At 33.8% G+C, this 27,141-nt stretch overlaps 3 protein-coding genes across 4 annotated transcripts; all 3 read left to right on the top strand.

The window, feature by feature from the left end:
• The first annotated feature begins 1,843 nt into the window (after window positions 1-1,843).
• On the top strand, window positions 1,844-9,545 carry LOC141697950 (auxin response factor 6-like). 2 transcript variants are annotated; one of them, XM_074502524.1, is made up of 14 exons: window positions 1,845-2,603; window positions 3,188-3,300; window positions 3,707-3,805; window positions 4,107-4,163; window positions 4,245-4,400; window positions 4,506-4,590; window positions 4,852-4,942; window positions 5,229-5,393; window positions 5,469-5,591; window positions 6,639-6,714; window positions 6,813-6,960; window positions 7,175-8,394; window positions 8,507-8,697; window positions 9,111-9,545. In XM_074502524.1, exons 1-14 carry the CDS (start codon window positions 2,561-2,563, stop codon window positions 9,307-9,309), a joined length of 2,766 nt encoding a protein of 921 aa, XP_074358625.1. In that variant the 5' UTR covers window positions 1,845-2,560; the 3' UTR covers window positions 9,310-9,545. The 2 variants fall into 2 exon arrangements, with proteins under 2 accessions (XP_074358624.1, XP_074358625.1); XM_074502523.1 differs by having other exon boundaries at window positions 1,844-2,603; window positions 5,229-5,591.
• Window positions 9,546-10,868: 1,323 nt separating this feature from the next.
• On the top strand, window positions 10,869-11,667 carry LOC141697785 (peptidyl-prolyl cis-trans isomerase-like). Its single transcript, XM_074502332.1, has one exon. The coding sequence runs from the start codon at window positions 10,880-10,882 to the stop codon at window positions 11,417-11,419; it is 540 nt and encodes a 179-aa protein (XP_074358433.1). The 5' UTR covers window positions 10,869-10,879; the 3' UTR covers window positions 11,420-11,667.
• Window positions 11,668-25,651: 13,984 nt separating this feature from the next.
• LOC141695115 (transcription termination factor MTEF1, chloroplastic-like) lies at window positions 25,652-26,873 on the top strand. Its single transcript, XM_074499373.1, has one exon. The coding sequence runs from the start codon at window positions 25,696-25,698 to the stop codon at window positions 26,755-26,757; it is 1,062 nt and encodes a 353-aa protein (XP_074355474.1). The 5' UTR covers window positions 25,652-25,695; the 3' UTR covers window positions 26,758-26,873.
• Window positions 26,874-27,141: the final 268 nt, after the last annotated feature.

Below are 27,141 nucleotides of genomic sequence, written 5' to 3'. Positions count from 1 at the left end.
TTGTCTTACTTCATCTTGTCTTGTTACTGTGTAATCTTGGTGTAATATAAACCAAGAAGTAGCAAATAGAACAAAAAAACGTAGACTAAGTATTTTTTACACAGAGAAATATTTGTAAGCTGCATTCTTAGCATTTCTCGGTAAACTTAGTTGTTCATCTTTATAAGCAGCTGTGAGCGTTAATTGCTACACAGAGTTCTCTTTATATAATATATATCTCTGGTGGATACTTTCAAATCCACCAGAAAGTTTTTAAAGACTTGTGTTTTTAATTACTTGTGTTTTGATTCTATTAACTTGTCATTCCGCACCTTGCAAATCAAACACTTATATATTATTAAGAAAGAACAAATTTTTTAATAAAGAAAAAGGTTCAAGAATTTCATTCAACCCCCCTTCTGTAATTCTTGTTACATTGTTAGGGACTAACAAATAGCAAAATGCGCTGGGAAATATGGCAGACGATATGTAAAAAGCATTTCCTACCACTCATTTTCTACCCGTCTTGGTACGAAATATCTTGAGGATCGTAGAGAATAACTTGAATATGGTAGAAAATGACTTGAATATAGTTGAAAAAGGCTTGAAGATGATAGAAAATGGCTTGAATGTTGCAGGAATTGCAACATGTTGCAGGAATTGCTGGTAAAGTTTAAAAAAAATAGTATTCGTATCATAAATTAATTTGCTGGTAAACTATTAACTTGTGTGCAATTTACTTCAAAATTTGTAAAATTAATTGTATTTATTCGTATCAGAAAAATTGAAATTAGACTTTTCGTTCAAAGTTTTAACTACCCATTTCAAAATTAATACACTCTGTAAAGTATCTAGTTAATCATACTAATATTAATTCAATAATAATTGAACAAATGCTACTCTAATGCTACTTTAATACTCCGTCTATTTTTTTGCATATTAGTTTGATTTTTTTACATACAATTTCAAATTCTTTGACTGCATATATAAAATAATATTTTTTAGATTTTTTTGTAATTAAGTTTTAGTTATATATTTTTATTCACAAAAAAAATTAGAAATTATTTTTAATGATGTGGTCAAAGACTTAAAGTACGTGTTTAAAAGTTAAATGACATATATAAAAATCTAAATTTTACTTAAAAATCTAAATTTCTCAAGACAACTGCAACAATGATCTAAACATCCAAATTTGTGGCAGATTTCCAATTTTTTTTGTCGCTGTGATTTAAATGGTGAACTAAATTTGGATCAAATTTTTCAGCAGTCGTGATTCAAATGTTGATCTAAATTTTGATCGGTGGACAATACTGATATAAATTTGGATCAACACTATTAACTGATCCAAATTTTATTTAATATAAAATAATAGTTTAGTACTTCATATATTTAGTTTATTGGATTTCAAATTGATTTTTGACTTTTTAATTATTTAATTAATAATAGTATGTAATTAATATTTGATAAAATATATTTTTTAAATAAAATTAATTATAAAGAGAAAAACATATTTCATTAAATTTCAAATAAAAGTACATGAAATACTTAATAAAAAGTACATCAAATGCATAAGATAAAAATAAATGAATGTAAGTAGCTAATAGAGCTTCCACATTAAATTTAAGATTAAATGATTTAACATAAAATTTTGTAATATAATATATACATATAATTTGAATTAAAACAATTTGGATGAGTGCTGAAATTCATCATGAATTTGAAATCGTTTGATAAATTAAATTTAAATTTTTGAATCACCTAGAGGTTCCGTCCCTCCGTAAAGTTGTACTCCGTAAAAGAGAAAATAATGGCGGTATAAAAATGTACTTGTAGTATTATTATAATTACAGATAGAAAATGGAAAGATACAGTAAGGGAAAATATAGAAACAGTGATAGAAAAAGTAGAAGGAGAGCATTAAAGGCACAAGCTTCCACACCCATCTCTCTCTTCTTTCATTACTAGTACCTTTTCCCCATTTTTCCCAGTTTGAAAAACCTGTTGCTAAAAGCCCCAGCTAGCTTTTCTAGCTTCAATCTCTATCAATTTTCACCCATACCCATGTACTGAAATAGTACTTATTTGAAGTTCTTGATCATTGTTTTGTGTAAAGGTCTGTGCTTTGAGAGAGTAAAGATCTGAGCTTTTTTGGGTTTGTTTTAAAAGGTGTTTTTAGTGTTCTTGAAGTTCAAGATTTGAGATCTGAGGGTTGTGTTGGTTGTAATTGGATTTTTGGCTTGTGGGGTTTCAAGATTGAGCTGAAATGTGATAAAGATTGAAACTTTCTTTGGAATTTGTGTGTTTGTGGTTTTGGTGAAGATCAGCATTTTATAAAGTTGGAGTCTTTATATAGTTTTAGGTGGTTTTGTTGGTTTTGATATTTGTTACATTGGGGGTTATTGTGGAGGTTAAGAGAAAGTGATTATGTTGGTTTTGGGTGAGAAAGAAGGGAAGGAAGAGTCTGTGAAGCACTTTGGGATTGGTTTATGGGGGAATTTGTACTCAATTGTTGGATTTAGTAATTTGTTTTGATCTTGATTTGTGGGTTTGATTTTGGGTTCAGGGTGTTGCATCTGCAAATATGAGGTTATCTTCTGCAAGTTTCAATAGGCAGTCACCTGAAGGTATATATGCCTCTCTCTCTCTCTCTCTCTCTCTCTCTCTCTCTCTCTCTCTGTGTCTCCCCCCCCCCCTCTCTCCCCCTCTTTCTCTATCCCTCTCTCTCTCTCCTCTCTCTCTCTCTCTCTCTCGCCTCTCTCTCTCTCTCTCTCTCTCTCTCTCTCTCTCTCCCTCCCTCCCTCTCTCCCCCTCCCCCCTCTCTCTGTTCCCCTCTCTCCCCCTTCATATCTCTCTCACTCTCCCCCTGTGTGTTTTCTATAATGTAAGCTATAATTGTTCTCAGAATGCTTGTTTAGACCTTTGTGTCCAAATTAGTTTTGATCTTTTCATTTGATATAGATGATATCTGTAAACTTTGGTTTCTGTCTTTAACATGTTCTTTGGTTTTGAGGGTAATCTTCTTTTCTCAGCAATGAAAATTATGACGTGTGCAATTTTTTTGTTGAATGTTAGTAGCTGTTAGACTTCTTTTTCATTATGATATACTGTAAAATAGTTTGGTAGAGGTTTCCATATGTGATTTTATTATCAATTTGCAACCTACAGCAGGTGCTTCTTTAACATTTACCGTTTCTCCTCCAATTTTCAGGTGAAAAAACTTGTCTAAATTCTGAACTTTGGCATGCGTGTGCCGGACCTCTTGTTTCCCTTCCTGCTGTTGGAAGCCGGGTGGTATATTTTCCTCAGGGTCATAGCGAACAGGTTTTTTTCTGATATAATCTTTCTGAACTCTTCATTCTTTTATGTATTTACTGTATCTATGTTTAAGGGTAAGCAGTAGCTCTACTAAATATCAAACACTGATATTGTATTTCCGAGTAGGCTAAAGCATGTAAAAAGATCCTGCTATGCTCTAGTAACATTCGTAGTCTCCTCATAATATTCTTGCCTTGAACTAAGGAGTTGCACTTGAATGTAAGACAGAAGTTTAAACGTGTAACATCTGATGAGAAGTCATAGAGCATATTTTTTGTGCCTGTTTAAATCTTCTGTTGACGTTCACTTCTGCTAGTGTGTTGATTAAAATGGTTTATCAATATAAATGGCTGAATTTAGTTTTGTAATGCAGCATATAGGTTACAATTACTCATTTCAAATCTTTGTGTAGGTTGTTGCATCAACAAACAGAGAAGTGGATGCTCATATCCCTAATCATCCAAACTTGCCACCACAACTCATCTGCCAGCTACACAACATAACTATGCATGTAAGCAGGCTAATACTCTCTCTATTCCATAGTGATAGTTGTTTTAGACTACTTTTGGTATTCCACAATGTATGTCATTGTCTACTTTTGATGTATAATGCATGTTTTCTTTTTTACCGTATACTTTTATTTCTTTTTTTTATCTGCTATTTCTCAATATTTAATTTTAAATGTGTTGTAATGACCTCTCTTTAATCAGTGAGAAAATTTCTTAAACGGCTAACAAAATGGAACGGAGTACTTGTTATTCTTCTCCGATTGCTAGCCCTTGTATCCCAGAGTCCTGATTTTTCACTTGCAGGCTGATGCAGAGACAGATGAGGTTTATGCTCAGATGACTTTGCAACCACTAAATTCAGTATGCAACTTTATCTATGTTTTCTTCATCTATTTGTTTTATTTCTTGATATGTTTTCCTCATAACCATCCAAATATGTAGGAAGAGCAAAAGGAACCATTTCTTCCAGCTGACTTGGCTGCCCACAACAAACAGCCGACCAATTATTTTTGCAAAACATTGACCGCGAGTGACACAAGTACTCATGGTGGTTTTTCAGTCCCTCGCCGTGCAGCAGAAAAAGTTTTCCCCCCCTTGGTGCAGTTTTTGGCTTCTCCAGTCTTAAATTATATAGCTATTTTCTTTGGTTGAGATTTCCCTTCATCAACTGCCTTGTAATTAAGACCATGTTTTTCTTTACAGGATTTTTCCCAGCAGCCTCCTGCCCAAGAGTTGATTGCGAGGGATCTACATGAAAATGAATGGAAGTTTAGACACATATTTCGTGGTGAGTATTATTTTTAACTTACTTTTACAGGAAGCATCAGAATAAGTAGCGTCAACCTTTTCTAATTTTTTCAAGTCCGTACCTCTGATATCATACTTACCGGAAAACTCAACTTTGATGTCCTTATCACAATCTTTGATTTTGTTGGCCTGCTGAAGACCTGAGCTTGTAATTAAATGGACTTAAAATTAAGTCTCTGCCCGGGTTATTATGATGAGTACAAGGCATTATATTTCTTAGAAACTTTTGTTCTTATTACAGGCCAACCGAAGAGGCATTTACTTACAACAGGATGGAGTGTGTTTGTAAGTGCAAAGAGGCTTGTTGCAGGTGATTCTGTCTTGTTTATATGGTAAGCTATCATTCTTATGTTAGGTTGGAGGCTTGGACCAACAAGTTTATTATGAGTGTTTACTTCTTATCCAATCAGTGCATTAAATCATGCAATATCTTCACTTGTAATGTTTGATTTCAATGATTTACATACAATATCACTGAAAAAAACTTGCTTTCTTTTAATCTATTGTGAAATTATCTTTATAGAATATAGTTAGCGCTGTGTTATCTATCTTTTAGATAGAACTTATAATTAATAGCTGAGATGGGACCAAATTGCTTAGTTCTTTCTCTTACTCCAGGAATGAAAAGAATCAATTGTTTCTAGGCATTCGACGAGCTATTCGGCCACAAACTGTTATGCCTTCTTCAGTATTATCATGTGACAGTATGCACTTGGGCCTTCTTGCTGCCGCAGCTCATGCTGCTTCCACTAACAGTCGTTTCACCATATTTTATAATCCACGGTGCGTTGGGTTGCATATTTGGTTACTCTGTCAATGTAGAATCGTTCTTATGTCTCAATTTCATTTTTTATTTAGGGCCTGCCCATCAGAATTTGTCATACCTCTTGCCAAGTATGTTAAAGCAGTTTATCATACTAGAGTTTCTGTTGGCATGCGCTTTCGGATGCTTTTTGAAACAGAAGAATCAAGTGTCCGTCGGTATGTTTCAAACTCTTATACAAGCCAGTAGAGTTTTCATCTGCAGTTTACCTCTTTAATCAGTTCTTAAATTTCAAATCTATTGGCTGGGTCTTTTTTTTCAATAGATTAATCTAGTAGAGAAGTATTACATGATAAGGTAACAAGTAAACAAATGCAAAGAGAAGACACATGGTAATGCCTTGCAAAGTCCGGACACTAGGCTACTCCATTAATTATTATAACATAAATCACTTTAAAATAATTCTGACATTTATATTAGGCTTTAATGGATATTATTAAGAACTAAAATTGTTTAGGGGCACTAGTCTCTTACTATATGACGCATGTATGTCGAATATGTCATAAAATTTAAAAATCCGTGCTTTCTTGCTTTATTAGATTAATCTACTGTTAAAGGGTTGTAGTTTGAAGTTTTGAACAATGAGATACCATAACAAGAAATTGTCAGTTTACTATGAATTCTCAAGGGTGGTATCTGGCCTAGCATGTTCCTGATATGCGACACTATGTTGGAGGTAGTCAAATGGCCCTACTCATGCTAGTATGATACAAATGCATTATTAGGATTGTTGCGAGTTGGGTCAAGTATCACACGGGTGTTCGAGGCTTTTTTGTAAAGGAGTTACCCTAGCTATTCTGTCAAGTTGACTCCGGTTACTAAATGTCTAGTAGGAAAAATGTTAACGTTAGTATAAGATCTTAAGACTTGTGATGGTAAACTTAATGTCACTACTACAGGTTGTAGAAGATTCTGTATACTATTTATGTAATTTTAGTTATTAACTAAATTTTTTCTTAAACTAATGTAATATTTGCAAGTGCTAAGTATATATTAATTAATGACAAGTTTAAGACATTAAGTTTATAATTGCAATTATGAGTGTTGAGACCCATTCGAGTGTTTTCAAACGTTTCACATGAGCAAAATAGCTTATTTAAGCAAGTACCAATAAAGTCTAAAAAATCCATTCAGCATTTTGTTTTGTTTCTAGTTGATATTATATACTTAGTTAAAAAGTACTTAATGTACTTGGCCCATTGCAGCTATATGGGCACAATTACTGGTATAAGCGACTTGGATACTGTTCGGTGGCAAAACTCACATTGGCGTTCAGTAAAGGTCTGTTTGTATATTAGAGCTGAAGATTTTGCTAGTTTTTCTTCCTGTCCTTGCATTTATTTAGTAACATTGGCATGAAATTTACATGGTAAACTCAGGTTGGCTGGGATGAGTCTACAGCCGGGGAGAGACAGCCAAGGGTATCCCTCTGGGAAATTGAACCTCTAACAACATTCCCAATGTATCCCTCCCCATTTCCCCTCAGACTCAAGCGCCCTTGGCCACCAGGATTGCCCTCATTTAACGGCAAGTTTATTCAGTCTTTATCATAATAGATATGATACAACTCATGATTACATTCTTTCATCCGCCTTGTACTCTTTTCCACTCTGTACTCCTTAAACACTCTTTAAAACATATACTCTTGTACTGCTATGGAAAGTTTCTACAACCTCATTTTTTTACTATCACTTATTTATCCCGAGTTACTATAATAACTGGTATTCGCTGTTGCATGCAGGGATGAAGGATGATGGTCTAGGTATGAATTCCCCACTTATGTGGCTCCGTGGGGATAATGGAGACCAAGCATTCCAGTCACTTAACTTTCAAGGGATTGGAGTAACACCTTGGATGCAGCCAAGAGTTGATTCTTCGATGCTTGGCATGCAAACTTCTGATATATACCAGGCTATGGCTGCTGCTGCGCTTCAGGAGATGAGGTCTGTTGATGCTTCTAAACATCCTAATCCATCAGCTGTGCAGTTCCAGCAAACTCAAGGTGTTCCTTACACGATGTTACAACATAATCAGATGTTACAACAGTCGCAGCCTGGAGCTTCATTTCTTTACAGTGGAGGGGAAAATCAGTCCCAAGCTCAAAGTCAGTCGCACCTTCAGCAACAGTTGCAGCACCAGAATTCATTCGGTAATCAGCTGCAGCATCAGAAACAACAGCATCAGCATCAGCAGCAGCAGCAACAGCAGCTTCAGCATCAGCAGCAGCTTCAGCAACAACAGCAGCATCAACAGCAACAACCTGTAACATCTCAGCAACACCAACTTATTGATGATCAGAAAGTTTCCGTGGTCGGTCCTCTCGTTACTCACTTCTCTTCTCAAGCTCAGTCACCATCCTTGGATAAATACACATCCATGCAACAGCAGAGTTTTTCAGACTCAAATGGGAACCCTGTCACCAGTCCTGTTGTATCTCCCCTGCATAATTTTACTGGTTCATCTGCGCAAGATGAAAATTCCCATCTTAATTTTTCTAGGTCTCCTGCCCTATTGACTTCAGCAGGATGGCCACCAAAACGAGTAGCAGTTGATCCTCTTTTATCATCCGGAGTATCACAAAGTTTTTTACCACAGATGGAGCAGCTAGAATCCCTTCAGACTAACATTACTCATAATGCTTTTTCAATGCTACCATACTCTGGTAGGGATTGCTCAATTGATCAAGATGAGGACAATGATTCTCAGAGGCGTCTTCTGTTTGGGGTTAATATAGATTCAACATCCCTCCTTGTGCAAAATGGGATATCAGGTCTTGGAGGAATTGGTGGTGATGGAGATTCCACAACTGTACCTTTCACTTCCTCCAATTACATGAGTACTGCAGGCGTTGACTTTTCACTCAATCCATCAATGAAAGCTTCCAGTTGTATCGATGAAACCAATTTTCTGCAGTCTCATGAAAATCTGGTACCAGAAGATACACCATCAACTTTTGTTAAGGTAATTTTCCATCATTTATCCAAGGACTCTAGATTATATCACATATCATGCGTACTACTGCTTTCTGTTAAGGTTGTCACTATTGCATCTTAACGCTAGCAATTCCTGTCAGGTGTACAAGTCAGGGTCCTTCGGTCGGTCGCTAGACATAGCCAAATTCAGCAGTTACATTGAACTGCGTAGTGAGCTTGCTCATATGTTTGGCCTTGAAGGCCAATTGGAGGATCCTTTGAGATCAGGCTGGCAGCTTGTATTTGTTGACCGGGAGAATGATGTTCTTCTCCTCGGTGATGACCCCTGGCCGTAAGTTCTTGTCTATAATGTTAAACCTTTTTTTTTTGCTAAGCATCTATAATGTAAAAGTTGCATTACCATAAGTTATACTAGCTTTTAAATTTTGGAGATTAAGCAAACTTTTTAGTACTATGTACTACATTGCACAGACATACAATTGTCAGATACTATGTATATCGGAATACAAAACATAATAAACTGTACAACTTGCAAACGGTATTTTTATCCATAATGAATGAGCATTATGTAAGCATTTGCACTCTTATGCTTAAGTAACTTCTCAACGTAAATTATGTAAGCATTTGCATCCTAAGGTTGCACTGTTATGCTTAAGTATCTTGATTGGCTTTTTAATAAGTAGATGTTGCAAACAAGAACATTATTGGTTAACTTTAAGTGTATATCATGTTTATGCATTCCAGGGAGTTTGTTAACAGTGTCTGGTGTATCAAGATCCTCTCACCGCAAGAAGTGCAGGAGATGGGTAAACAAGGTCTAGAGCTTCTGAACTCAGTTCCAGTTCAAAGGCTCTCCGGCAATAACTGTGACAACTATCCGAGCCAACAGGAGTCGAGAAATTTGAGCAATGGGATTGCCTCCGTGGGATCTCTCGATTACTGAAAAATATCAACCAGAAAAGTTACTAGTTTCGTAATTTAGCATTTCATCGAATATAGTTTGCTAGGAAGAAGTTCCTGATTCTAGCTTAAAAGCTTTCTTCAAGAGCTGATAATGTAATTATGATGTTTTCTATGTCATAACATGTGAGCTGTGTTTATTAAGAGACTAATGTTGTTAAAGATGAACCATGGGTATCAGTGGACTGTTATACTAAGGTAGCTATATTTTGGATTTTTCCTCATTGTTACCTCAATTGATATGCGATTTATGCGATTGCATGTGAGATTTATTAATGAGTAAAATTTTGGATTCAGCAAGTCAAATTAATCAGTTTGTCAGTATCATTTTCTCATTCTATACTTTTTCCTACTAAAAAAGATGGCCTTTACACTTAACAACCTTTTTCTTCTGCACATTTAGGGGTGGCAATTCGGTTTCGGGTCGTGTCTGTAAGGGGTAATTTCGGGTCAAGTTAAAATTATCTAAAATAAATGAAAATAAACTTTTAAGTAAAAATGAATGAAATTCTTAATAACGGGTCATTTCAGGCCACTTTCAGTTTGTGTGTGTGGGTCGTGTTCGGTTCACTTTCGAATTTTTTTTTAGTAAATCGGATTATGAATCGAATCGGATTAGGTTTCAGGTCGTGTCAGATATTATCGTCCCTACCGACACATTCACTTCATATCATGTGAAGGTCTGACATGTCATGCCTGATGACGTATACTAAGCGAGACATGCTGATGTCATTAATCAATCAATACAATATCGAATTTAACAATTAAATAATTCCAATGTCAACTAGTCTAACAACCAAACAGGCCAGCCTATTTATCATTATTAAATGTTATTCTGATCTTGATCGGTTGAATTCATTTCTAACAACTTTTTTATAATATCTTTAATGTGTCTAGTTCTAACAAAAAAACCACTAAATATACAAGCTAAAATGAGAAATATAAAAATTTATCAATTTTTTTTATTGAATCATAATTATTTCTTATATTTCATGTGTCGAATGCTTCATCGATGATTTTAGATAAATTCTCAATTGCAAGTAAAATTCTTACTATCCTATGAAACTGATACGTTTAGTTGAACCCTCCGTCTAAAATAAATTAAAACCGTTGAACCCTCCGTCTAAAATAAATTAAAACCGTTATCACTCGAATTATCTCAACATAAGATAACTCGTTATCACTCTAATTATTTCATTGCACTTGTATGTTTAGAATGTTGAATTTACATTACACATGCATTACATTTTAATATATTTTAAATTGCGTAATTATTAACAATTTTTTCTTTCATGAACACACAATAACTACGAAAATTTATAAATTTTGGATATTTTGATTAGTATTTTTTTTGTGGATGCAAAGGGTTCCATCACTATTAAAAAGAATGAACCAGTCAGATTAACTTAAACTTATAAAAATTTCGCGCTTATTGTATGCACCGTGGCGGAAAATTCGAAAGTCGGTCTACCACTAAGCAAGCACGTCTCTTGGTACCTCAAGCAACCATATCATGCAGGGTGCCTATAAATGCTAGTACTTTTTTAGTTTCTATGAACACACAACTTGATAGAAAAACAGAGAGAAAGAAAGGGAACATGGAAAACCCAAAGGTGTTCATGGATATAGAAATTGCTGGTGCAGCAGCAGGTCGCATTGTTTTCGAGCTTTTCGCAGACACAACTCCAAAATCAGCTGAAAATTTTCGGGCACTCTGTACAGGAGAAAAGGGAAATGGAAAGTCTGGCAAGCCTTTGCACTACAAGGGACAGCATTTTCACCAGTTATCTTCAGGAGCATATATCTGGGCTTTTGGCAATCAGGAGTCGATTTACGGGGCAGACTTCGACGATGAGAGCTACGTGAACAAACACCACAAGGGAACTTTGTCAATGGGAAGGTTTCAGAGTGATAAGTGTAACTCAGGCTTCTTCATTTGCCTCTCTGAGCAAAGCTATTGGGACGGGAAACGTGCTGCGTTTGGGAAGATTGTAGAGGGCATGGATGTGGTTCAGGCTATCGAAAACTGTGGAAATATAAGATGTGTGGTGATTGCTGATTGTGGTCAGGTGGAGGAGGAGGTGCCTTACTAGAGTCTCTAGTGTTTTATGTTGGCACTATTTATTTCCGTTGAGAATAAAAATTGTTAAGTAACCAGCTCATCTAAAATCTTAAGGTGGTAGAGCAAGACCCGAACATGATCTTATACTGTTTAACAAAAATGATCCGATCTGGTTTTTGATTCAGTTACTTTTCCGATGAATCTGTTTTTATGTTATTTTGTAATGTACCATTCCTTTTTCTTTGTTTTACAATTCAAGATGAGCTGAAGTTCTTATTAGCTTATTGGCCATACGAGCAACGAATCACAGCATGAATTCGATACAAGTTTAGATTAATTATCTTCCATTCTGAACTTTAAATGTTCAGCGCGGCCTATATCATACTCCCTGGTTCATAAGATGAAGCATTGACTTGAGCTTATAGTTCTATAAAGATGTAACTATGTGTCTCTGTCAACCAGCCAAACAGCTAGATTTACGCTTTAAGGAAGCATTGACTTGAACTTATAGTTCTTTAAAGATGTAACTAGGTGTCTGTCAACCAGCCAAACAGCTAGATTTACGCTTTAAGGGCAGCTTAATTACATGACTTGGTATTAGTGATTATCAGAGTTTCCCTTTAATTAGTTATTGCTCGATAGGATCATCTTAAGCATCACTTTCGTCAAGCTACAATAGAAATTGTTAGCTAACCACACGAAAGAGTGTTCTATGATTTTATACTTATCACCGGTAAGCGCATTAAGCGGACGCTTAAGCGGAATCGGAGGAAGCGCATTAAGCGGACGCTTAAGCGGGGGCTTAAGCGGAATCGGAGATCAAAGTGCTTGGATTAGTGCAAAATCGGATATTTAAGCGTTTAATAAATTTAAGCGGGTTTAAGCGGAATTAAGCGGATTTTGACCGATTAAGCGGTTTTTGACCAATTAAAAGGGGAATTAAAAATAATTAGAAAAAAATAAATCTTATTTTTAAAAAAGGTATAATTTGATATTTTTAAATGTTACTTGTATTTTTTAAGTTGATTATGACTTTGTGAATGATTATTTTATTGATTTATTATAATACGTGAATGTTATCTCTTTATTTAAAAAATACTCATTACTTTTAATATATACATATTTATTTATTTATTTATAATCCGATTAAGCGTCCGTTTTTAAAACCGCTTAAGCGCTCGCTTTAGGTGACCTCACCGCTTAGGTCCGATATGCGCTTTTTACAACACTGCTCATCACACGTAAAACAGACATGAGACAACTACTTGTGTGTGCACTGTGCAGCATTTCAAGAACTCAACTAGTCTAAAACTTAAACCAGTGCCTGGAAGTAGACACATGTATCAATAATATAACAAAGGGGAGAAAAAATTCTCTAACCATAAAATGGGATTGCTAGAAAGAGGGTGATCAGAGAAGTTGTAATACACAAGTAAATGTTCTATTATTTACTGTTCAAATTCTTAAGACCATCCACAGCACATATAAGGAGAAGATGGAACATGAACTGTTTCATAAGAGATTTTTCTCTTACATGTATAGGAACTGTACTGTCTAGTTAGCCCTGATTCGGTCATTATTAACCATTGCACTAAACAAAGCACATTCAAGCATATGTTTACTTGAAACTAAAATCGAGCAAAGCAAGATACAAAATGACTACGACTTGCAACCATATTATGCAGGGCACATGCATAACCTCTGTCAATATCTCTCTCGAATAATTCAGGACATTGCTTAGTACCAACGAAAAGTGGCTCACAATCAGTAAATAATGTGCATGATGCAAAATCTTGATATAGTATGTACCTTTTGCATTGGAGGTTTTTTAATAGGTGAGATGAGCTTTATCGCAGGAAGAACTGTTCAATAATATGATGCTCTGGTTTTCAAACAGAACTGCATATGGTACGAGGGACTTCACTTCTGTTCTGCAGAAGAGATCTATCAAAATATCTGTTGGCAAATACTTTTCTTTGTAAAGGCTTGATTTATATTTGCTAGTTCCTGTTTCAATTTTATCAAACCCTAATCCTTTATTTTTACACTATTATTCTAAATATCCATTAAAATTTAAGCATTCATAATAGTTTCTGTCCTATTCTTTCGTGTTTGTCTACTCAAAATATAAACAGAAATACTAAATTTTCGAGTCTTTTATCAAATTGAAGGTAGTAACAATAACCAACAAGGAACAGACGGGGAAGAAAACAAACACAAAAACACAAAAAAAAATGCATATGATCATCTCCGTTATTTTTTAATCCCAACAGCAAAAGGAGACTATTGCAGTACGCGAAAAAGCAAAGAACTGGACACCTGCAGCTGCACCTGAAGATAAGGAAAATCAGTTATCTTATTTGTAACTAGTTGAAATATGAACACTAGCTCAGTATTGGATAAACAGGCAAATTGTAAGACAAGCTAAAGGCTCACTTTTGAGCAAACAAAGAATCTCTGAACTGACACCACCGCAATGTATAAAGAAGAAATTTGTGCACTTGACCAAAAACTAACAATGTGATACTAACATGTGCAAGACCTAAAGTGGTATGAGAGCTTTAACATGTGCCTAATTCAGAAATCTCTGTCTAAAACGATGGAGCTAATGAAATTTAGAATTTTTGTGTTTCTTATAACTGAATAGTGACACATAAAAGAAGTACATTAGTGGTTTATCAAGACTCAGAGTAGATACTTTTCAGTTGCCAATTAAGTTTTTGTATAAAAAAAAATCTGCATAGAAGATTTTACCTTCTCACTTTTCTCACTCTGTCCTCTTGCCTCTTTTCTTTCACCTCTTTCGTTTTCTTCCATTCTTATTCAGATCATAATTCAATGTAAACAACATAGAACCGCAGTTAGAGTACTCCATCTCCATCTCCATCTCCAGCTCCATCTCCATGTCCACAAAAGGATCTACGCAGTCTTCATTGAGTAGAAGAAGGTTCTCTACACAAGCAGAATCTATTTTGCAGCAATAGTCTGGATAATCTTGTGGAGAATGATACTCCGTAACCTCATCAGATTCCAAGTCGTACAAAAAGAAAGCTGTCTGCACCCCATTTGGATACATGAAAGACGTCATTACCATATATTGATTATCATTATATATAAAACCTACAGGAAGAGGATCAGATCGAGCTAAGCCTATATCATTAGGATGATCACGAGCTTCTTTCAATTTAGTAACAACCTTCTTTTCCCAAGGTTATTTTGATGAACATTTGTCTCGATTTAAAATCAACATGGCTAGATTTCCAGGATAAGTATCACACACCATAACAGCTATCGTTTCTCCACATGCTTCCATAGTATATTCAACATTATGTCCAAGAAAATATTCATCCGGACACTTGAACTCTTGAATAGTCTCATCTCTTAAATCAAAACATACTGTCAGTGGCGGGGTTGCATTTGATATCGGCCTTCTCCTACATAAATCGATAATCATATATGCAATACCGTCCACAAACTTAGTAGGTTGCATAACACAAAAACCATCAAGCCGGCCTTCAATTTTGTGCTCATAGTAACAGTTAGTATCTATAACATTCCAGCAATTACTAGTCAATCCGTAAACAGAAACAACATATTTACGATCAACACAAGTCACTGCTATCACCTTATAATCGTTATCGTGATATCCAAAACACACACCACCCTTCGTGACAATCCCATCTTCTTTAGAATCTTTAAGTTCCGGGAGCTTTTTGACTCTCCTACAAATCGGGTTCACCAGATACAGATCATCACCAACACAATACCCCCGAAAAGGATTGTAGGTTCCAGTTCCATCATCAGAAATACATAACAAGCCATCCGAGATCCCATGAATCCTCAGATTACATGCATCACTAATGTCAACACCATCCTCGAATAATTCGGGACTAAAGTATATTCTAAATTGTTTAGCACAATCAAGAACTGGCTTAATATCAGTAAGTAACGTGCATGACTTAGAATCTTGATGCAGTATGTACCTCTTACTATTGGAGGAGGCTTTTTAATAGGTGAGATGGGTTTTTGCAAAAGAAGGAGTGTTTATAATATGATGCCATGATTTGCAAACAGAAGTGCATCGGATGATATGCTGTACTTCAAGTTTGCAGAATGCAAGCACCAATAAATCTGATGGCAAGCAAGATATGTTCTTAGAGGAGGCCATTAGATGTATTCTTTGGGAGGGCGAGAGGGTTGTTGTATTATTTTCTTCTCATGTAACCCTAATTTATACACAGATTTGGATAGTTTAACGGACGTGGTCACTAATAAAAAAGAGAGTTGAAGAGAAGAGTCGTGTAATTAAAAGCTGTAAGCGTTTTTTACTTTTAGTAACGTCATTATTAAGTTAAATTTTGAGTAATTGGACAATTTTTTAAGAGGGGTGTATATTTTAAAGGATTTTTTTGGATTTCTGAAATCAAGAGGTTTTCAATTTGGATTTTAAAAAATCCTTTAAAATCTGATGATATTCAATAGAGATTAGAAAAAGTTTATTAAAATCTAAGTGTATTCAATTTAAATTTTAAAAAGTTGACTCAAATCTGGCGGTATTCAATTTGGATTTTTAAAAATCCATCAAAATCTGATGGTATTCAAAAGTCGGTGGATTTTTTTTTATTTGAAAAAGTGGTGGATTTTGATGGATTTGCTAGTTCATTTTTAATCTTTTGAAATCTCTTTAAAATACATGAGATTTTGAAGGATTTCAGGAAAACTTCACAAAATCAGCAAGACTGATCTGCTAGATTTTTTTATCAACTCCGACAAAATCCACGAACAATTAAAATCAGTGAAAATCTTTTAAAATTTATGGATTATTTTCAATCCTTTAAAATCTGAAATGAATACACCCCCTTAGTTCAAATTGGTCGGTCATGGATTCCAAGGACTCCAAGTAAATAGGTGACTCCATAGAACATAACTTATGATTTATAATCTGTATATTTCATGGGAAATACTATTTGGTACATAAATTAACAAATTATCTGAAGGATGTAAAATTTTCTAATTTTTTTGTATAATATTTAATATTTAAATGATATAATATTTAATGTTTGGAGGCCTGCAAATGAACAAAGACGTTCATAAATAAAACTTGGTATTGTCTTGTTAAAGTACACTCGACGCCACTCGTTTCCTTAAACGAACCGGTCTCGAACATCAAAATAAGCTCGATGAATAAACGAGTCGAGCCAAACATGGGCTCGGACTCGGCTTGTTTAGCTTGGACTCGGCTCGAATTCGGTAACTCGACTCGAATCGGATAAAGTTTATAATTAATGCAAATAATAATTTATTACTAATCATTGAAATACTTTTATTAATACATTTTCTCATCACTTACTGATAATTAACATTATAGCTCGTGCGAGACATGGACCATTCTCTAGTAGTCATTAAAATACTTGTTGACTGTCACTTTGGACGTTAGATGTTAAATAAAAAAAATCGTTTTGTAATGAAATTTCTACATTTCTTAATTATGCAAGCTGAATGTGGAAGAAATAGGATGAAACCAGAAACTTAAGTTTGCAATTATTCATGACATACAATTATATTTATATATCCTTTACGAAAAGGAAAATAAATTGTAAAATATAAAGTTCTAAAGTTTGAATATAGAATACATAATATTTTTTATATCAAAAGAAAAAGTATTTTTTATGGGTGATTTAAAATCCTTCTGATTTTTCAACTTCGTACCAGAATCATTATCGTCGTCAATTTTTGTAAGTGATAAGCACTACAATACACATGTGATAGTGTATTTCTCAAAGTGTTGGATAATAAAATATATTTATGATTTTAATTTGGAATGCACAGAGTTTCAGAATGATATTCATTATATAACATCAAGTATTTTTGTGATATTTTCGGTGTGTTTAATATTAAACAGGTCACTGAAATGGAGCCATATATCATTTTGTTCGCCGAACTCAACAAGTTATCATTTAGAGTCACTTAAGGTGGTCTAATTATCAGTTTTTTAGCTTTCAATTTTAAAAATAAGTGAAAATATATTTAAAAATTAGAAAATAGGAAAAACAATATTGACATTAAAGTTATATAAAAAATTTGTTCTTAAATTTTATCATGAAAAAAGACAAAAAAAAAGTTACTTTTATTTTTAAAAAACTTTAATACATGTTTTGTTAGAAAATAAATGTATAGTACTTAAATTTTATTTGAAGTGTAGTAAAAATATCACTCGAAACAGCTTATACCCAATAATTGTTTAGACTTTTTAGTAATGAAATATTTTATAGTGTTTCAGTTTTTTTTTCAGTCATTGATGATTCTGGTTATAATAGATATTTTGGATAAATGTCATCTTTGAATTAAAGATTTTTCGATACTAATTGTAATTTGTGTAGGTCCAATATTTAAGATATAATTTTATTTAAGATAGAATTTTATTCGTATTTGATTCGGATTGAGTTTAATTCGTATAAAAAATGGATGAATTTCTTATATTAATTTGAAAAATCTGAACAAATATTCTTAATTATTAAAATATCTAAATGCTATATAATCTGTATATTTTATGGGAAATACTATTTGCTACATAAATCAACAAATTATCTATAGGATGTAAAATTTTCTAATTTTTTCGAATAAAATTTAATATTTAAATGATATAATATTTAATGTTTGCGGGCTTGTAAATAAACAGATCTTTTCATGAACAAAACTCGATATTGACTTATTTAGGTGAATTCAGCGCTACTCGTTTTCTTAAACGAGTCGATTTTGAACATGAAAATAAACTAGGATGAATAAACGAGTCGAGCCGAACATTTTGCATGTCTAGCTCGGACTCGACTCGTTTAGACAACACTTAACCAGAAAATTGTGTCCAAAAAAATCATATAATGGTCGGGTTTCACCCTGAAAACAAGCATTATCTGAATTGTGTAATTTTCACCTATATTTATTGGTTCCTCGTGTTCTTTAGTTTTTAACTTTTTCCATTGACTACTTTTTTTTTATCGTAGGTAACCCGCAGCCGCTACCCTTTGGGTGCGCACCGGGTAAATCCTACGGGTTCACGCAATAGCCTGCAAATCACGTGAACCAAGTTAAACTGCATTTAAACGACATGCTCTGACTCAGGAGGCATAAGCATAAATTCTCCTCCCGTGGGATTCGAACTTGTGACCAAGAGAATAGTTATCCCCTCTTTAACCAACTGAGCCAACCCTTGCGGGCCCATTGACTACTTTAACATCTAATGCTATTGTATTATAAAATTTTAGTTCATATCAAATATAATGTTGTGTGAATCAGTGCATACATGTGAAGAAATATGATTAGGTGGTGCAAATTTGTGTAGAAAATAATATGTATTGTATGTAGTCTGGTTGCATGCTTGGTATAATGCATTTCTCGACTCTATGGTTTGCTAAAAAATAGTTGGGATATATATAGGGATTTGCTCAAATGAGAACTTCCACTAATATGAGAACTGAGATCTAATCCCAGCCATATATTATTTATCCCAATTAAATCATAGCCACACATTTAATATCTTAAAATATACATTTTTTTTACTTCATCTCTCACCTATACCCTATTTTCTCTCCACCCACCATAACCACCTGCCTGCACCCACTACCTCCGTTGCCCAAACTCATGCCGCCGTCCACTGCCGCACTCCGCCAGCTGTAAGCGCAAATCTGTTCATCGTCGTCATCATCTCTCTCTCCCTCCTTCCCCCCCCCCCTCTTCCTCTCCTCCACTAACTCCGCCAAATACCACTCCAACTATTCTGTCACCACTTGCTCCGCCATTTCTGCTACCAAAACACTCTCAGATTCGCTCTCGAAACTCCGACCCGATTTTTTCCGATGAAACTCCGATTAATTGAACTCTCATCTAAATCTAGTAACACGATTTGATTTTTCTCATACTTTCATTCAGTGTTTATGATTTTATACAACCTGGTAATTACTTGGTGATTCTATATTATTGATCGAGTTATTTCCATTAAGTTTTGTTGAGTTTTATGATGTTTGTGTTGATTTTGGTGATTTTGTAGGAGGTGGTGTGATGGTTGTAGTGTTTATAGTTTATTTGTGGTGATTTTGTTATGATGTTGGTTGTCGGAGGTGATGAATGAAGCTGGTGGTGGGATCTGGTAGAGAGAAATAGTGGCTGAGTGTGGTGATTTTTGTTGGACGACGGTGATTTTTCATTTTTGGGGGTGATTTTTGATTTTTCGGTGGTGATTTTTATTTGATGGTGGTGATTTTTTATTTGACGCTGGTGATTTTCTTGTGGTCGTCGGAGGTGGTGGTGGTCGCCGGTGGTGGTGGTGGCCAAAAATGGTGGTTGCTGGATGTTTGAGGTGGTGGTGGGTGGTAAGTAGAAAGAAGAAGATGGAAGAAATGAAGGTTGGAGAAGATGATTAGATTTAAATGCATGGTCTAGATTAAAAATAGATTTAATTTTTTATGGTTGAGATTAGATCTCATATCTCACCAAAAAAAAGGTTCTCAATGGAGTAAGACCCAATATATATATAGGGCTACTCTAATAAAAAACCAATTTTAAAATATAAACTAGAAAATAAATAATTTTTTTTTAAATTATTTCAAAATATAACATATATGGTATGCAAATCGATCGTTGAGAGATGTAGAAAAATACAGTGAAATCGGATTTAAAAAAAAGTTACGGTTTGACGGGAAAAATCAAATTAAAAATGGAGGGGAAAAGCTGAAATTGGGTGTGGGATGGTGCAGAGTAGTTGGGTGAGGTGCATTTAGGGGGGCATTAGATCAAGTTGATCAAATGGTTGAGATTAGTTCTGAGTTTCTATTTTAAATTTGGTTTGTATTTGATCATTCTCATATATATATATATATATATATATATAGGGCTACTCCAATATAAACCAATTTAGATTAGTGACTAGAATTCAAATATTTTTTTAAAAAAATTACTTCGAAATATAACACATATGGTATGCAAATTGATCGTTGAGAGATGTAGAAAAATACAGTGAAATCGGATTTAAAAAAACTTACGGTTTGACGAGAAAAATCAAATTAAAAACGGAGGGAAAAAGCTGAAATTGGGTGTGGGAGGGTACATAGTAGTTGTGTGGGGTGATTTAGGGGGACCGTTAGATTAGGTTGATCTAACGGCTTAGATTAGGTTGATCTAACGACTTAGATTAGTTCCTAGTTTCTATTTTAATTTTAGTTTGTATTTGATCATTATATAGGGGAATGATCAAATACAAACTAAAATTAAAATAGAAACTAGGAATTAATCTAAGCCATTAGAGCATATTCAACGCTCCTCACCTGTTATGTATAATATCTACATGTCACCCTATTATACCTAACATGTAAAAAATGGAACACTCCAAGGGGAAGTCCTGTTAGGTATAATTTTAGATAACCAAAAACAAGCACGCCACATTTGTTGACCTATCATCTATAATACTCCACGTCATCTCCTGCCTATATTAACCCTAATCTAACCTAAATTTTATTCTAAATTTTATTATCTATAATTTTTTATAACATGTTTAAGATTTAAATATATAATATTATAATATGAAAATGATGTATATATCATCATCAAAATGTTGTATATATCTTCATAATTATTATATGTATAGATGTATATATGTATGTTTATTTATAAAAAAAATGTTATGTAATATTAAGTGTGATAAATAATTTATTGTTAACTAAATTTATAAAAATTCTGATATATTAATATATGTTTTAGTCATATATTTTATTTTGTATGTAAGTAATGTTCATAATAATTACTCATTTTTATTTTATAATGTTTACTTTAAAATATTGATATAAATATAAAAATGTTATAATATTATAATAAATATCTTTTTATTAAATATATTATTTTATTTCCACTAATATAAAATATAATTATTTAAACTCCTTTTCAAAAAAAATAAATAATTAAACTTATTTATTTATATATATAATTAATAAAAAGAATAATATTATGAATATAACTAATGGTTATAGTTAATGTCACCGGAGTTCAATAAAATTTTTGCAAACCATGTTTTACCCTTGGAGATGCTCTTAGATCAACCTAATCTAACGGCCCCCCCTAAATCACCCCACCCTACTACTCTGCACCCTACTACTCTACACCCTCCCACACTTAATTTCAGGTTTTTAACTCCGTTTTTAATTTGATTTTTCCCGTCAAACCGTAATTTTTTTTAAAATCCGATTTCACTATATTTTTCTACGTCTCTCAACGATCGATTTGCATACCATATGTGTTATATTTTGAAGTAATTTTTGAAAAAAATTTATTTGGTTTCTAGTTTCTATTCTAAATTGTATATATATATATATATAGGCATTTGTTCAAATGAAATAAAGTTTAAAATGAAAACTAGAAACTAATCTACACCCTTAGATCAATCTAATCTAATGGCCTCCCTACATGCAACACACATAATTAAACTACACCCTCCCACACTTAATCTCAGTTTTTCCCCTTCGTTCTTAATTTGATTTTTCCCGTCAAACAATAATATGTTTTTTTAATCCGACTTCATTGTATTATTCTCCATCTCTCAACGATCGATTTGCCTACCATATGTGCTATATTTCGACGTGATTTAGAAATTTTTTATTTTAAGTTCTAATTTTCATTATAAGGATATTTCTAGTGGAACAGCCTTATATATATATATATATAGGGGAATGATCAAATAGAAACTATAAACTATTCTAAGCCATTGGATCAATCTAATTTAATGGTCTCACTAAAAGCACCACACCCTAAATCTGCACCCTCCAACACACTATTTTAGCTTTTTCCCTTCGTTTTTAATTTGATTTTTCCCGTCAAACGATAATTATTTTTAAAATCCGACTTCATTGTATTTTTCTCCATCTCTCAACGATCGATTTGCATACCATATGTGTTATATTTCGAAGTAATTTTAAAAAAAATAATTTGATTTTTAGTTTCTATTCGGTAGCCTCATATATATATATATATATAGAAAATGATCAAATATAAACTAAACTTAAGTAAAAACTAGAAACTAATCTAAGTCATTAGATCAATCTAATCTAATGGCCTCCTTAAAAGCACAACATCCAACTAATCTGCACCCTACCATAGACTATGGCTTAGAGAATCCCGATCATGGTCTTACCAACCTGAAACAATTTCATCAAATTCTAAGAGATGACCTCTCTTTCTTAGACGAGGCGCTTTATTTCTCGTCTAGCAGAAACGAATCGAGCTCCGTTTGATCTCCAATAAGCGGAAGCTGAATCAGTTGCAGGCTATAATGTAGAATATGCGCGGGATGCGATCCTTAAAGTAGTTCACTGTTGGCGGAAGCCAATGTCCCGGGGTTTCAGAGACTTTCCCTCCATATTTAATTTGATTTTTCCTGTCAAACGTTAAGTTTTGTTTTTAAATCCGACATCCAACTAGTCTGCTGTTGTATATCTCTCCCCAACTTTTCACCTATTTTCCCCGTCATCCATTCTTCATCTCTGATTAAATCCACCTACTCACCTCCTTCACTTCTCCTTCTTAATAAATTAAATATACCTCCAATTGCAGTAGATCACTAACTTCTCTGGCCAACAAGATTGACGATATCATCAATCTATATAGAAAATACATGCTCATGTATATATCTCGTATATATTGTTCGGTAATCTTTATAATACAAGCCGGTGATTTGTGTTATACAAATTAGTGATTGTCGTCGTATGATTTGGTGATTAAAGTGTGAATCTGGTGAATTATTTCGTAAAATATGATATTTATGTTCATATATCATGTTCAAATTTCAGATCTGGTGAGTTTCATTAAAAGTTATTGGTTGTTGTTTACAATTGTCAATGATTATATATTTAATATATCTCCCTCCTATTTCACAGTAATCATTCAAAACTTTACTCACCTACATCTTTGCGGCCTATACATTCAACTCCGATCATCTCATCATTACATATTATATAAGTTACTGATTTATGTAATATAAATATTGATTGAATATGGATCAGAAAGTTTAGTTTTAGGTCATGGTGGCAGACAAAGGTAGATCGGAGATGATGACGGAGGTAGTTCGGAGATGGTGGGTTTGACTGACTAGTTGTGATGGAAGATGAAGATGGTGATCAGAGATGAAATGGTGTTACTATTTTTGTATGTATATCAAACGTTTATTTTTTAATGGGTTGGGCCATTTTAATTAAAAAGAATTAAGCTAATTTCTAATTTTTATTATAAGGTTATTTTTATTTGAACAGCCCCATATATATATATTCACTTTACTGTAACCCAAAGCCCCGACTCCTCCCCCAAATTCCAAAACACCGTCATTGACCCTACCAATTAGGGGTGAACGCGGGTCGGGTTGACCGGGCTTTAGCTCTAATAAATCGAACCAACCCAATTAATTCGGTTTTTAAAAAATTGAACCCGTTAACCAAAAAAAATTATTTTCAACCCAACCTTATCCTTTATACATTGGTTCGGGTTGGTTCGGGTTAAAACTCGAATAAAATTACTTAAATATTTTTAGGAGTCAAAATTACAAATAAATTTAATTAAAAGTTGAAATGTACCCCATAATTTAACATAAGATAAATATTATTGGATACTATACGTATCGTGCACTCTTCTAGTTTAAAATCAATAACTTGTGGTGTGTTATCCGTAAAATAATAATTTTATTTCGAATATATTATTTATTACAATAAATAATTTAATTAAAATTTTAAATAATAATACTATAATTATAAATTCGGGTTGGGTTGGTTTAATAAGGGTTTAAATTTTTTGTATCTTGACCTAACCCATTATATTCGGGTTGACAAAAAATTAAAACAATTAAACTTCGGATTTTAGATATTTCGGCTCCATCGACCAAAATAAGGGGCGGGTTCAGTCGATTCTGCGGTTTGATCGGTTTTTTGTTCACCCCTACTCCCAGCCTGCTACCACCGCCATCGCCCCACTACCTCCATTATTCCTCACCATCGCAATCCATCGCCATCCCATTAGTTGCCCTCCATTTTTCCTCCATTTTTCTCACCTTCCTCCCTCCATATTCTTTAAAAAAAATTGATGGTCTCTCTTCCGCATCTCTCTTTACACATAGTAATATTATTTAATAGTTGTATTTTGTGATTTCTACTTGAGGTTATGAATGTTGCACGATAACGATGGAGAATTAATTGGAGGTGACGGTGATGGTGAGATAGACAATAGTGGTATAATGAATGTGTATAATATATGATAACTCGATATCAATTTTTAGTAATGTTTACAAAATAAATCAGTGATTTCTATAGCATACATTAGTAATTTGTGTAAGAAAAATTAGTGATTTAAACGTTAACTGATATTTTAGTCATTTGTGTTATATAAAATATGAAGTTCAGTTAAATTTCTGAAGTGTTGGTGAACTTTGTGTGTAAATCGTTGATTTATGTTTTTATATTAGTGTTATTATGTATAATTTTGATGAATCGGTAATCTAAGAATGGAGTATTGGTTGTTTTGTTTGCATATGTATGTATTATGTACGGATCTTTTGCTAAAAAGAAGAAGTGTGTCGGGGAGATAAGAGTAGGGTGCAACGTACTGGGTCAAAATTTAATGAAATGGGTCTGAATTTTTAATTTTTATTTTAAGACCCTTTCTCTCTGTGTATATATATATATATATATCATATTTTGTAAGTATACAATTGTTCAACCTTCTCTCTACGTTTCTAAACTCTATATATTAACGTATGTCTAACCCAGTTGACGAAACACTATCGAATATTTAAAAAATTGTTGTTCGGCCTTCCCGTACTAGTTTTCTTAATTGACCTATTTTCGTGCAAAGAAAAATTAGTTGAGACAATTTTATTACAATTAAGTCTAATATGTATTGGTGTAATTTATTTTCTACTCAGCAAATATCTAACATTAATTATTTACGAGTATCTGCTGAAAAAAATATCAAAATATACATATCGCGTCTATTGTATTGACGTGTATGATTTTTCTTATTCGAGAATTTATGTGTACATGATATCCTAGTTTAAGGTTGAAGTTATAATTAAATCTTAAAACAATTTTTGAGATATTGTAACTTGAAAGTAGATATTTGAAGGGAGGTGTCACCAGCTGCTGGCTGGTCTTGTGATCTTAATATATCCATAAAATCCTGTACGGTCCAATAACTTTCTAGAAAACTGCCATGTGTGCATTTTCATTCAACACATGCAACCAAAAATATACAAGAACAGGGAAGTAACTCAGCTACACACACACAATGCCGCCACCAGCAGCAGCACTCCATTCTTCCCAAAGCTTTTTAGCTTACAAATCATCACTCTCAACGATATCATCTCAAGAACCAGCAAATGTTTCTACAAGAAAACCCAAGACCTTCCTCCAAAAGCATCCACTTTACACACCCAAAACCAAACAAAACCAAACATATACTTTGTATCCCACTCGTAAAGCAGAGTCACGGGAGGATAAGATGTACTCAGACCATGTACTTAAAAATATCGTTTACGATAACGCGTCCGACTTTGCCGATGCAGAAATGAATCCACTTGAGACACCAACACATCAAAATATCTCCCTTGAATTTAAAGAAAAAATACTTTGCCTTGAAATCATGGGTGTTGATTCAAGTAGAGCACTATCCTTAAACCCTTCTCTTCACAGAGTCTCCTTGTACTCCATTCAGTCTGTGATCACTTTCCTACAATCGAAAGGCATTCATCAAAAAGACTTGGCTAGAATCTTAGGAATGTGCCCAAGAATCCTAACTTCTGACATCAAAACTGATCTTAACCCAGTCTTTGATTTTCTCTACAATGACCTCAAAGTCCCGGAACATTATTTCAGAATGGTCATTAACAAATGTCCTAGATTGCTCGTCTCGAGTGTGAAAAACCAGCTCAAACCAGCTCTGATTTATCTTCAGAGACTTGGGTTTAAGGATTTAAAGTCACTGGCTTACCAAGATGCAATTCTGTTAGTCTCTAGTGTCGAAAAAACACTCATTCCTAAGTTGGAATATTTAGTGAGTTTAGGACTTTCAAGAAGTGATGTTGTAGGGATGGTTTTAAGATGTCCAGGACTGTTTACATTTAGTCTGGAGAACAATTATAAGCCGAAATTCGACTACTTTGCAAATGAGATGGGGGGTAGTCTGGAAGAGTTGAAAAAATTTCCTCAGTATTTTGCTTTTAGTCTAGAGAAGAGGATAAAGCCTAGGCACATCGAATGTGTCGAAAGTGGGGTGAAAATTCCTTTGCCTGTAATGCTCAAGACTCCTGATGAAGAATTCAAGAAGCTGACAGGCCAGGAAGGCGGATAGGCTTATGAAACATCAGATCATCTGTTATTAGTAACTTATGATTTTAGCTATAATGTAAGTTATAGGTGTCTGATAGATAAGATTGAACATGTATAGTAATTCATCGTTTAAGCATTGGGATATTCGATAATTTGAGTCGATTACATATTAGTGCATGTACTTATGCAAGATTCCTATCTTAAAATTTCCGGTACTTCAAGTTTGAAATTTACATGAGCGAGAATGGCCATATCCGGGATCTTATATTACTCTAACACTCCCCCTCACTCGAAAGCCCATTTATGGGTTAAAGAGTGGATCACGGGCACCATCTTTGGGGCATAAATTTGCCTTTCGTGTCCCTTATAAATTTTCAGAAATGTTGGAGGTGGCAGCGATCGAACC

This window comes from Apium graveolens, chromosome 11 (genome assembly GCF_009905375.1).
Source record: "Apium graveolens cultivar Ventura chromosome 11, ASM990537v1, whole genome shotgun sequence".
In the NCBI taxonomy this organism is placed as follows: domain Eukaryota; kingdom Viridiplantae; phylum Streptophyta; class Magnoliopsida; order Apiales; family Apiaceae; genus Apium; species Apium graveolens.
The sequence above is the reverse complement of the archived record's forward strand: the minus strand, read 5'-3'. Positions and strand labels throughout refer to the sequence as shown.

Bases quoted from the DNA above. Each gene is read 5' to 3' on its own strand.
- LOC141697785 (XM_074502332.1), top strand. From the start codon at position 10,880: ATGAACACACAACTTGATAGAAAAACAGAGAGAAAGAAAGGGAACATG.
- LOC141697950 (XM_074502523.1), top strand. From the start codon at position 2,561: ATGAGGTTATCTTCTGCAAGTTTCAATAGGCAGTCACCTGAAG. The intron at 3,806-4,106 runs GTAAGCAGGCTA...TTTCACTTGCAG, and splicing joins TACACAACATAACTATGCAT to GCTGATGCAGAGACAGATGA. The intron at 4,943-5,228 runs GTAAGCTATCAT...CTCTTACTCCAG, and splicing joins GATTCTGTCTTGTTTATATG to GAATGAAAAGAATCAATTGT.
- LOC141695115 (XM_074499373.1), top strand. From the start codon at position 25,696: ATGCCGCCACCAGCAGCAGCACTCCATTCTTCCCAAAGCTTTTTAGCT.